Source organism: Quercus robur, chromosome 6 (genome assembly GCF_932294415.1).
Source record: "Quercus robur chromosome 6, dhQueRobu3.1, whole genome shotgun sequence".
Classification (NCBI taxonomy): Eukaryota; Viridiplantae; Streptophyta; class Magnoliopsida; order Fagales; family Fagaceae; genus Quercus; species Quercus robur.
In genome coordinates, this window is record NC_065539.1 from 12,465,295 (window position 1) to 12,476,674 (window position 11,380).

At 35.8% G+C, this 11,380-nt stretch overlaps 2 protein-coding genes across 3 annotated transcripts in view; both read left to right on the top strand.

Annotated features, from left to right (window-relative positions):
- The window catches only part of LOC126732797 (protein IN CHLOROPLAST ATPASE BIOGENESIS, chloroplastic), a 34,601-nt gene extending 23,545 nt beyond the window's left edge, over positions 1-11,056 (top strand). The window contains exons 1-11 of one of the 2 annotated variants that reach the window (XM_050435822.1): positions 6,850-7,031; positions 7,160-7,243; positions 9,222-9,296; positions 9,391-9,433; positions 9,516-9,573; positions 9,657-9,824; positions 9,920-9,982; positions 10,072-10,166; positions 10,269-10,350; positions 10,482-10,592; positions 10,738-11,056. In XM_050435822.1, the coding sequence (XP_050291779.1) occupies positions 6,917-7,031; positions 7,160-7,243; positions 9,222-9,296; positions 9,391-9,433; positions 9,516-9,573; positions 9,657-9,824; positions 9,920-9,982; positions 10,072-10,166; positions 10,269-10,350; positions 10,482-10,592; positions 10,738-10,878 (1,035 nt within the window). In that variant the 5' untranslated portion in view covers positions 6,850-6,916 and the 3' untranslated portion in view covers positions 10,879-11,056. Of the gene's footprint in view, positions 1-6,849; positions 7,032-7,159; positions 7,244-9,221; positions 9,297-9,390; positions 9,434-9,515; positions 9,574-9,656; positions 9,825-9,919; positions 9,983-10,071; positions 10,167-10,268; positions 10,351-10,481; positions 10,593-10,737 lie in introns of those variants that run through there. The other variant, XM_050435823.1, reaches the window with a different exon arrangement.
- LOC126732795 (uncharacterized acetyltransferase At3g50280-like) lies at positions 2,854-4,483 on the top strand. Its single transcript, XM_050435821.1, has one exon. It carries the CDS (start codon positions 2,969-2,971, stop codon positions 4,310-4,312), a length of 1,344 nt encoding a protein of 447 aa, XP_050291778.1. The 5' UTR covers positions 2,854-2,968; the 3' UTR covers positions 4,313-4,483.
- Positions 11,057-11,380: the final 324 nt, after the last annotated feature.

The following is an 11,380-nucleotide window of genomic DNA, read 5'->3' on the forward strand; positions in this document are numbered from 1 at the left end:
TATAGTATATAGCATGGAAAGGTGGCCTAAAAAAATAAGAAGGATCAGAAAAACGAAGAAATCTTTGTAATAGTCCTTTGAACTCTTGTAACCTTGTTCATCATTAAAACATTATAACATAACTCCTCAAGCCGTGCCGAGAACAGATTTTCTTATCTTAATTATGTTTGATGCTCTTAAATCAACAACTATTATTGTCTTTTTTATTGAATAGAACTAGTTCTTTCACCTACGCTCTACAAATTCATTGTTTGAACTTATTGGGCTAAACCCAATCCTATATTGAGTCTAATCCAAATTCCGTCCCTACAATTATTATTAATGACTTCTCGATAGTAATTGACTCTTTTAATTTTTCTTAGAATAGAATACATCATCATTATCTTAAAACTTAATAATTTTAGTTGTATAAATCTTTGTAATTACTTTTTATTGAGACTTATATTTTTCTTTTTGTAATTATTATACTCATTATTATTAATAGTAACAAACTCTTTTCAAATTATTTTTTTCCTTAATGAAAGTTATGCACACAATATTTTTACAAAAAATTCACAATAAAGTCTATGTAACAAATTGTTAATGGTAGATAAAAAATAATAATAATGTCAGTAATAAGTCCAAATGAGAATCAATAATAACTTGCTACGAGAAGTCCTTTATGAAATTGTTATAAAAATATTGTGTGAATAACACTATCTTTTTTTCTAAAGAAAAATAACACTAATTTAAAAAAATTAGGAAGACAATTAAATGTCACAATATTTTAACAATATTATTTGTTTTTAGTTCTGATCAATCTTAGTATAATATTTTATTAATTAATTAAAAATTTTTTATGACATGAAATATTTGACACCTTTACTGTTATGAAAAATTTTGTGATAATTTATTATGTCATAATTCAATTGTAATTTTTAATTTTATAAATCTCCTTACACGTATCCCACTCAACCCACTTTTTATTTTTCTTTCTATTTTTTCTTTCTCATCCACCCATTTCTTTCCAATTCCCATCAAATATCTTTTCTTTCCTCCACCCACCAATGTCTCTATTCTTCAGCTCTGCTTCTTCACCCAAAACACAAGAAGAAAGAGAAGAAAAAGAAGCCAGAAGCTAGCAGCAGTTTGAACTCTGAAGCCGAGATTATATTTTTTTTTTATTAGAGATATTTTTTTTGGAATAGAGATCTGGGTAAAATTGAGATTTCAAAATAATAACAAGGGTAATTTGGGGATAATACGCAAAACTAGCAATGGTAACAATGCAAGCTTGGAGTGTGTTTTCATATTCCATCTCAATGGTACATTACTAAAACGTGCTTTTGGTTTGATTGCAATTTCAAACGCACGATCTGAAAATCTTACCAAACGCCAAAAATGAAAAAATCCTGATTTAAAATTGCAATAGTGCGTTTTGGCCCAAAAACGCTGAACTAAACTAGCATAGTAGCATTTGTTAGTAATTAACTTAAGAATACCCGTTATCATGACCTTTTATTCAATAACGAAAGGTGTTACATTAGATTTTAAAACAGATGGAGAACTAACCTAAACTTCAGAAAAATGCAACAGATCAAGTAGTGGTGTTCCCCATAGACATGTATTGTACAAATAATAGTAGGGTTTTATTGATATGTATCCTTAGGACATTTATTAATAAATTATTTGAAAAAAAAAATTATGAAAAAATAAAAAACTAACTAATTTTTTCAATTTTTAATAAAAATTTTACTAAAATAAATTATTAATGTAGGCTAGGGGTGTCCACGGGTCGGTCCGGGTCGGGTTTGTGCCCAACCCGGAACCGACCCGCTCACATCGGGTGGGACGTTGAATGACCCGCCGCCGACCGCCGGTAACCTCGGGTCGAGTCGGATCGGGATCCGGTGTACAGCGGTCGGGTCGGTCGAAGTCGACCTGAGTTTTACCCTCCAGATCTTCGCCAGAAATCGCCAAATTTTCGCCGGATCTCGCCGAATCTTCTCTGGATCTTCGCCGGATCTGTGCGACAACCACGGGATCGAAGCAGGAAAGACCACCTCAAGCCCAGATTTGAATGAAAACTTCCATCTCATCGCCGGATCTTCGCCGTTCTTCACGGATCTTCGCCGTTCTTCACTGGATCTTCGCCGAATCTGTTGATTTTTCTTCGGATTTGTGTGACAACCACGGGATCGAAGCCAAAAACACCACCTCAAGCCCAGATTTGAGCGAAAACTTCCATCAAATCGCCGGATCTAACCAAAAACTACCAAATCTTCACCGGATCTGAGTGGTTCTAGGTAGATTCGGTCTTCTTTCACGGGATTCGGCGGTCGGATCAGGTTCATCGGGTTTTGGAGAAGAAAACCCGTCATCCGATCCGCCTGAATCGGTTCTTCGTGGCGAAGACCCGCCGCCGACCGTCACCGGCGTCGGATCGGCCGGTTTTCGGGTCGGTCCGGACGGTTTGAACGGGTGGGTCGGTTTTCGGTTTCTGATGGACAGCCCTAATGTAGGTAAATATTCTCCGGATCCATAGTAATAAAGAGAGCTGCCCGAAAATGAAAATAAAAGTTCAAAGAGGCAGTCCCAAAATTGCTAACGTGGGAAAGAAATAAATTAAGATGGAAAGAAACTTCCAGTATCTTTTTTTTTTTTTTTCGATGAACCAATATCTGCTAACCTTTTTAAGAATCCAATTTCTTTGGCCAGAAAAAAGTTAAGTGTCATAACATGATTGGTGATGCATGGATAAGTGGTAATACGGAGAAGCTGGGATAGATATGCATTCTTTTTTTTTTTTTTTTTTTATAGATTATATCTACAATATAAAATGATACTTTCGCAACAAATTCTAAATAATTTGTTATTACCGGCTATAATTTAAATAATGATTTCAATTCAGAAGTAATAACACTCCCCAGCACTTCTTTTGCATATAAGCCCATGCTTGTGCACGGAGAAAGCAGTTGCATAAACTAACATGGCAGGCATTCGACTCATCTCAACGAGTACTGTCAAAGCCGCAAGTCACAAGCCGGAGCACCCAACTCAGAGAATTGAGTTAACTCCATGGGATCTCCAGCTCCTTCTAGTAGACCCCATCCAAAAAGGACTCCTTTTCCACAACCCCAAAACCTCACAAGCCAAAGAGTCAGAATCAGAAATCACTCTCTTAGTCCATCACCTTAGAACCACCTTATCTCGCACGTTAGACTTCTTCACACCCTTTGCTGGTCGCCTTGCCACCATTGAAAACAAGGATAACAACACCATATCCTATTTCATTGACTGCAACAACGCTGGAGCACAGTTTGTGCACGCTGTAGCCAATGGTGTTAGTGTTGCTGACATCCTTGAGCCTGTTTACGTTCCTCTACAACTTGTCAACTCGTTTTTCCCACTCAATGGTGTGCGCAACTATGAAGGCATTTCTAAGCCCTTGCTTGGAGTGCAAATCACTGAGCTTGTTGATGGCATCTTCATCGGGTGCACCATTAACCACACAGTTGTTGATGGCACGTCGTTTTGGCATTTTTTCAACTCTTGGTCTGAAATCTCTCGGGGTTTTGATCAAATATCCAAACCTCCAGTCCTTCAACGTTTTTTCCTTGATGGGATTGATTGTCCAATCAAAATTCCTTACGGGAAAAAACTCTCTGATAGTGATAGTTTGATCACTCCCCCAACATTGAAAGAAAGAGTTTTCCATTTCACAAAAGAAAACGTTGCAAGATTGAAAGCAAAGGCCAATTCAGAGATTGGCACCAACCGGATATCCTCTCTACAAGCACTCTTAGCTCATTTCTGGCGGTCTGTAATTCGTAGCCAAAATCTTGACCCAAATCAACAAGTCCTTTACCGGTTGCTAATAGGAGCTAGACCAAGATTGCACCCACCATTGCCTGACGAATACCTTGGAAATGCAGTGCAGGCAGGGACTGTGGCAATCAAAGCAGGTGATCTACTCAAACGTGGACTTGGCTATGCAGCTTGGGAAATGAACAAGATGGTTGCTATGCACACAGAAGAGAAACTTAGGAGCTTTTTGGAGTCATGGGTAGAAAAGCCTGAGATACTCACGGAGAGTAGCATGGCTAGCACTGCTTTGGTTACGAGCAGCTCGCCGAGGTTCAATGTGTACGGCAACGACTTTGGATGGGGAAGACCAGTAGCTGTGCGAAGCGGTGGTGGGAACAAAACTCATGGAAAGATCACAGTTTTTCCTGGGGTGGCACAAGGTAGCATTGACATTGAAGCTTGTCTTTCGCCGGAGATATTGAAGGCAATAGGAAATGATTCAGAGTTCACCGATATCGATGTTTAATTAGTTTCAAGCAAAAATAGTAATAATAGTCATCATGGGATTTCTATTTTGCGTGTTTTTCTTTCTATCATAAAATGGATTTGTCAAATGAAGACTTGAAGAGTAAGGGCATATTAGATTGTCTTGTTTAAATAATAGTTTTAGTTGTTTAAATAATACTATATGTATTTTTACGACACTTTTTTATCTATATGTATTTAATTTAAATAACATTATTAGAATAATATTACTAGATAAACTCGACTTTTAAAACACGTTTACTCTTGACAAATGTTTCCATCAATCATCTTAAATGGTATGCAGTATGCAAATAAATGAATAAAAGTCCATTCTTACTTATAGTAGATTTTTTTTTGGTTACTTCTTTTTTTCTTTTTTCCTTTTTATGATTGTTATGTCATATGTGGGTTAACTAATTCAAACCAATTTCTTCCAATTTCTCTACTACCCATCTCTTCACAATATCCAACTAGGAATTTACTATTGATCAATTGTCATCAAAACTATGCTGTAATGAATGTGGTAAATAAATGTTTAATTTATTTTTTGGTAATTTTATAATACATCCATTTGTAAGTTTTATATAACAAATTTTTAATAAGTGTAACATCACTATTGATCTAAAGATTAAATTTTATGCAACTTTCACTTAACAAAAAAAGATAAAACAAAAAGTTTTTGGTAGCAAGACAAAAATTCTCTTAATTGTTGAAATATTATGATATGATTAGTGTTAATAAAAATGATGTACTTAATGGATTTATGTAAAAAAAAATTTTTTTTTTTTTTTTGGATCAAATAAAAGTAAAAGTAATGTTACTCGAATCACATATTACTACGTGTTCAATTAGGAAAAAAATTTATGAAAAAGCTTATTTGTGTATGTTTATGAAATAAAAAATGCTAAGACTAAAGTTTTTGACACAACTTATCTATATGTCAAGTTGTGAGAGGTGAAATAAATGTCGTGGGGTTGAGAAAAAGATTATAAAAAAGCAAATTTGTGCATGCGTATGAAAACAATCCGGTCTAACTAGGCCTAACTCCTGGCTGCTAATGTCTTAATCAGGCCTAACTAACTCAATGTCATCATCTTATCCTCCTCTTCAATAAGAACAAGTAAACACTCCACCCAATCCTTTTGGACTTTGAGCCGTACTTATATCCCTGCAAACGCTATAGGCCTAACTAGACTACTTAATCGGCAGTGTAAGTGGGCCTTCAAAAATATTTAGGATAAATTTCTTCATTGAATTATTGGGTAATGTTCAATCTCTTAGGACCAATCTAACCCAAAACAAAAAATTGAAAAAGAAAAAAAGAGATAGAAAGAAAAGGATGAAGAAGCCAATAGAGGAGGTATAGCAGGAGGTGGTGTATGCTATTTTCATTGCATGTATTTTCCCCCTCACATGGGGGTGGACCCCAAGTGAGGGAGAGGATACATGCAATGAAAACAGCAGGTGGTGTATGCTGTTTTCATTACATGTATTTTCCCCCTCACATGGGGCAGCAGGTGGTGTATGCTGTTTTCATTGCATGTATTTTCCCCCTCACATGAGGGTGGACCCCAAGTGAGGGAGAGGATACATGCAATGAAAACAGCAGGTGGTGTATGCTGTTTTCATTGCATGTATCTTCCCCCTCACATGGGGGTGGACCCCAAGTGAGGGAGAGGATACATGCAATGAAAACAGCATGTATTTTCTCCAATAGCAGAGACTTGTAGTTGTACTAAGAGGGGCTTTTTTTCTTTTTTTTTTAAGCCAAATATTAAGTTTTTGTGAAAAAAAAATTTTGAACAAAGTTTTTGACTACAACCTTAGTTTTAGCCTAAAGTTACAAATTCTTTTAAGAAAATTAGCATTGCTACGTATTTGAAAATCTAACATTTAGATTACATGTTCTTTACGCTCTTAACATACATGTCAAATTTTATACTAATTAAATATTATTTACTATATGAACCATGAACTTATTTTTTATACATAATTTTAAACTACAAAAACTTGCAAATTAAAAAATTGATTAATAACATAGTTATTGATCTTTGATTTTCTCAAAATTTTGCAAATATGAAGGATATAAGAAGAAAATGAAATTCAATTGTGGATTTATCAAAATTCACATCTAATAAAAAAATATTAAGTGAAGTTTTAGTCGTAGATTACAACCAAATTTGTAACTAAGTTTTGTCTAAAAATATTTTTCACAAAAACTTAATATTTGGCACAAAAAAAGGAAAAAAAAAAAACCCTTAATACAACAACAACTATTTATTTAGGAGAAATGCTAATACCATAAAAAGTTTCACAATTTTTATTACAACTTGCCATTTACCATGTAGCGGGTTTGGCAAAAATTGTGAAAACCTTTTGTGGTTTATTTAGAAGTGTAAGTGGGCCTTCAAACTTGGGTACCTCACATTTTCAACCGTGAGCAATGTCTTAGGCCCAATCTGACCCCAACCAAAAAAGAGAATGAAAGAAATGGACGAACCTGAGCCAATAGCAGAGACAAGAGAGACTTGTAGTAGAGAGCATTTCATTTCATTTCATTTGTAGTGTCAAGTGTGTGTCAGTGTGTGTCAGCTCAAAGAAGAAAATGAAGGTGGGGGGTGGAGTGGTGTATGGCGGGCCACGTGGCACCGCTCTGCCCACTCTACTTCTTGGTCACGGCAGGGCTCGCCTTCGCTGCTATTCTTCCTCTCCAACTCCAGGTATGTACTATGTGCAGTTTGACTGTGAAATGTGAATTCGTTCATTATTATTTGAAAAAAAAAAAAAAAAAAGAAGAAGTGCTTGATTCAAAATTTGATATTTGTTGGCATTTGGGTATTTCATTCAGACCATATAACGTTCATAAAGGATGTGGCAGCGACTCAGCCTCCACAGCATTTGTGTCACTTGTTAAGAATGCTTAAGACTAAAGGTGGGTCATTTTTTGTTCCATGTTTGTTTTCCTCTTGTTTCTAGATATTTCAGAACTTGGTAATATCGTTTTGCTTTGTTGTCACTTGGGTTTTTTATATCTTTGGCTATGTGTGTGTGTGTGTGGGCTCTATATGTTACTTTCAATAAAATGTGCTCAGAAATTATGGTTGCAAAATGTTGTAGAGTACTGAGTTGTGTGCATTGTAATTTAAGTGCAGAGCCTCTCAAGTGAGAATTTATGGTTATGATTGAATGCGCCAAATTGGGTCCTTGATTTTTGTATTCCCTCGTTCAGAAAGCTATTCAGAAGGCAAATGCCTGATATTATGTTAGGTTCTGAGATTTATCTAATTCCCATAGTTTGCATTTGGATTTTGAGGATTTAAAATCAATGGATTTGAAGAACAATTGTTAGTGTAAATTGCTTCATATGAATTTAACAACACATAATAAGTGTTTTGCTAAAAGAAAAACACTCAGTGATATTATTGATTTAAAATGACTTCTTACACCTAGTCGTTTCAAATCCACATATTAATAAATCTCCAAACCCCATCATAAAATTCATCTATATAAAAAATTCTATCATTTCATACTTTATTCAAGTAATTTAAACCCAATATTGAAATCCAAAGCCTTCTCTTTAAATTCCTTTATCCAAATAAGTCATTTAAACTAAAAATTGAAATCCAAATTTTTTTTTCTTGTCTATCCAAATGAACCAATATTGCTTTCCTTTTCCCTGTGCATTCAATGGAAGAATCCGATTTCTACCATGTTTATTGGTACAGCTTTTGTTTGTCTTAAAAACCATGTGAAAAGGATTGGTTTTAGACCCCAATTCGATTAGGCAGAAGATTAATTAATTATTTACCAATTAATTATATGATCACAAGTTTAACAATTTAATCACAACCACAGCAAGTACCAAATCTGTAAATAAAGTAATAAATGATAGATGCCATGCAGATTCGGTCACGAAGTGAAAACCAATGGAGAGCAACTCCAAAGGAAAAAACAATCCAAGGGTGACACTCCTCAAATACCCTAGACACTACAACCAATAGATGAACTTACTGATGCTGCCCACACCAGTTTTGGAATGTCTGAGCTCTTCATACATGGAATCTTTGACGAATGACCTGTCCATAATTGACCAGAATTTCTGACTGACTCCAAGGACCCTCCTTGAAGGTTTGAATACTTCAGTGACACACTGGGTTGTTGGTTCTGTGACTTCAATTTTGATCACAAATATGGCAGCAACACCATTGTTAAAATCAGCTTTCTGAACTCATGGGTTATACAGTTAAGGCTTAGAATATCTCTCTTTAAGGTGCACGGCTATAACCTCCAAAAACCTTATGAACTCGAATTTATAACGGGCCTTTTATATGTTATGCAAGTAGTGTACAAAAACCAAGGCAGCCGACTTCAGAAATTAAAACACATTTAGAGTCTATGCGATTTCTGATCGATCAAGTGGAGATCGAGAGTTGTCGAAAATCTTCTTTTGATCAATCAAGAAGCAATCAAATGTCTGTCAAAACTTGGATTTCAATTGATCGAATGGCAGTCAAAATACTGACAGAACGTCCTCTTTGAGCTGCCTCATCACACTTTGAGCTTGAACATTGTATAACACAATCATTGATTATTACATTGTCATGGAATTTGCCAATCTAAAACCTAACACTATGCAACAAGAGGCTTTTTGTGTCTTTGAGTTTTCACTGTCCTTGATATTCCAGTCATGAACTTCAGCTATCAATAGTCCTAGCATCCAGGGAGACAACAAATCTGGATTCAGCATAGATATTTTCTTTTTTTACAGTGCACAAATACCATGCATTGACCAACATTTGTCCCACATGTTCTATACCTTTTTTTTTAAAAGTGGTAAGTGCTTCTTGTTCAGTTTTCTCGTAACTAATAGAATCCTAATGTGATCTATCACATTTCTTGCTTTGTAATAGGTGAATCCATTTTGTCTCCTGGGGCCAAGCAAGGGTTAATCCCCCTTGCCATTCCACTGTCAAAAAACAGCTCTGGTATGGCTAAGGCATTGCATTTGCATATGTTTGGCATTGGATATTCCTGAGAAATATTTGGGTTGAAGCTGTTGTGTGATTGCCTTGTTAATAGGAACTGTAACTGCTCTACTGAGATGGCCTACAGCTCCACCTGGGTATACATGATTACAATATTTTTCACCGCCTTTGTTTGGTTTATTTTGTTTTTGCTTTATTGATTTTCTTTGATACCAACAGCATGGAGATGCCGGTGGTGGAAGTCAGAAAGCATGGAGTGTGGCTTTTAGCCAAGAATGTAAGTAAAGCATGAATAATGTTGTGCATTAAGGCTTGGCTAGAATTCACTAGAAATGCATTTTGGTTTTCTTCTGTGTACAGGTAGACCAATTTATAAACAGACTCCTAGTTGAAGAAGATGCCAACAAATCTCCAGAAATGAAGAACGAGCTATTTCAAGCTCCAGCAGATGATGGGGAGAAATTTTACAGAAAGGGTGACTATGCCAAGTCTCAGATCTCAAATCTAGATGTCTACCTCTTAAGAAAGGTATGAAAGAAATTTCTAAATTGTAAACAATTTAGATGAATATGGTGTTTATATTCTGGGTAACAAATTGTTTACAAGAAAAGGTTCATTTTCAGGTTGGTTTGTTTCCAGATATATTAGAGCGTAAAGTGATGCGGCATTTTGAGGAAGGGGACCATGTAAGACAACTGACTTGGGATACTGTTTCTAACTAAGCAGTATTTTGGTGAACATACGATGTTGATTCTTTATATGTGGTTTATCAAAGGTTTCAGCTATGGTAACTGGAGAATTTTATACCAAGAAGGAGCATTTTCCAGGATTTGCCCGGCCATTTGTTTTCAATGCAGAGCTTTTGCTGAGGTTTCTAAAAATCTTCTCTAATCACCTTCTCCTATGAGCTTTTCCTAAATTTTGACCAATATGGATAGCTTTCATTCTCAAAAGTTTTTGTTATATTCATAGGGTTGGGCGTAATCTAGAAGCGAAAGATGCTGCCAGGGGAGCTTTAAAATCACCATGGTGGACTTTGGGCTGTAAATACCAGGTATGGACGCTTTCATGATATTTCCCGCATGGCCTTCGCAAGCGAGATCTCCCTCTCTTTCTTAGTGTCTTCATTCTTTTTCCTCCCTCTCTTTTCTGGTATTTATATGTGTCTAATTAGTTTATGTCCAGGAAGTTGCAGAAATAGCACAATGGGAGGATGAGCAGATCGAGTACTTTAAGGAGAAGGTGACAGAAGAGGGAAAGCGAGAAGATCTTAAGAAGGGAAAGGCACCTGCTCAGGTACTACGATTAATTTTCAGTATTTATTATCTTAGCTACTATATCATGAACTTCAATATGAAAATTCATTTTAAGATGAACATCACAAGGGAAGTATATTATTTGTCTACATCTGGTGCTCTACTTCTATAATTCAAATGTGCAGGTTGCGTTGGATGAAGCTGCCTTTTTGTTGGATTTATCCTCTGTTGAAGGGACTTGGGACGACTCTGTGGATCGGATTGCTGAATGTTATAAAGAGGCTGGACTCCCTGATGTTGCGAGATTTGTACTATACAGAGATTGAGTATGAACAAAGAGGGACTTGTGTCCATCTTCTCTCCTTTCTTATTCTTTTTGAGGAAAAAAAATTATCTAAAGCCTTTTTTCTGTAAGCTATCCAATATACCATATATGATTAAAATTTAGATGTCATTTTTGTTTCTGAATGCAAAGGGGAATCAAAATATTGAAATATTTTCGAATTTTGGACTTATAGAGCATCGTTATCTATTTTCTTTGTATTGGAAAAGGAAGCTTTTTAGATCTTCAATTGATGATCAGATGATAGCATTAGGTGGCAGACTAATGGCCAATCCCTACTAGATGTAAAGAAAAAGAATGCTATGGTATCTTAAATTACTTAGGCGAACTAGCTAAGCTCTTGGTTGTGAACCCAAATAAGGTAACTAAATTAAGGAACTAAGTTCAGTGACATGCCTGCTGGTGTAAACAACAGTAGAATGAAGACTGGTAACAACAGCAGTCTGAGCTTCTGGCATGCATGCTGATGTAAACAAGGTGTGCTG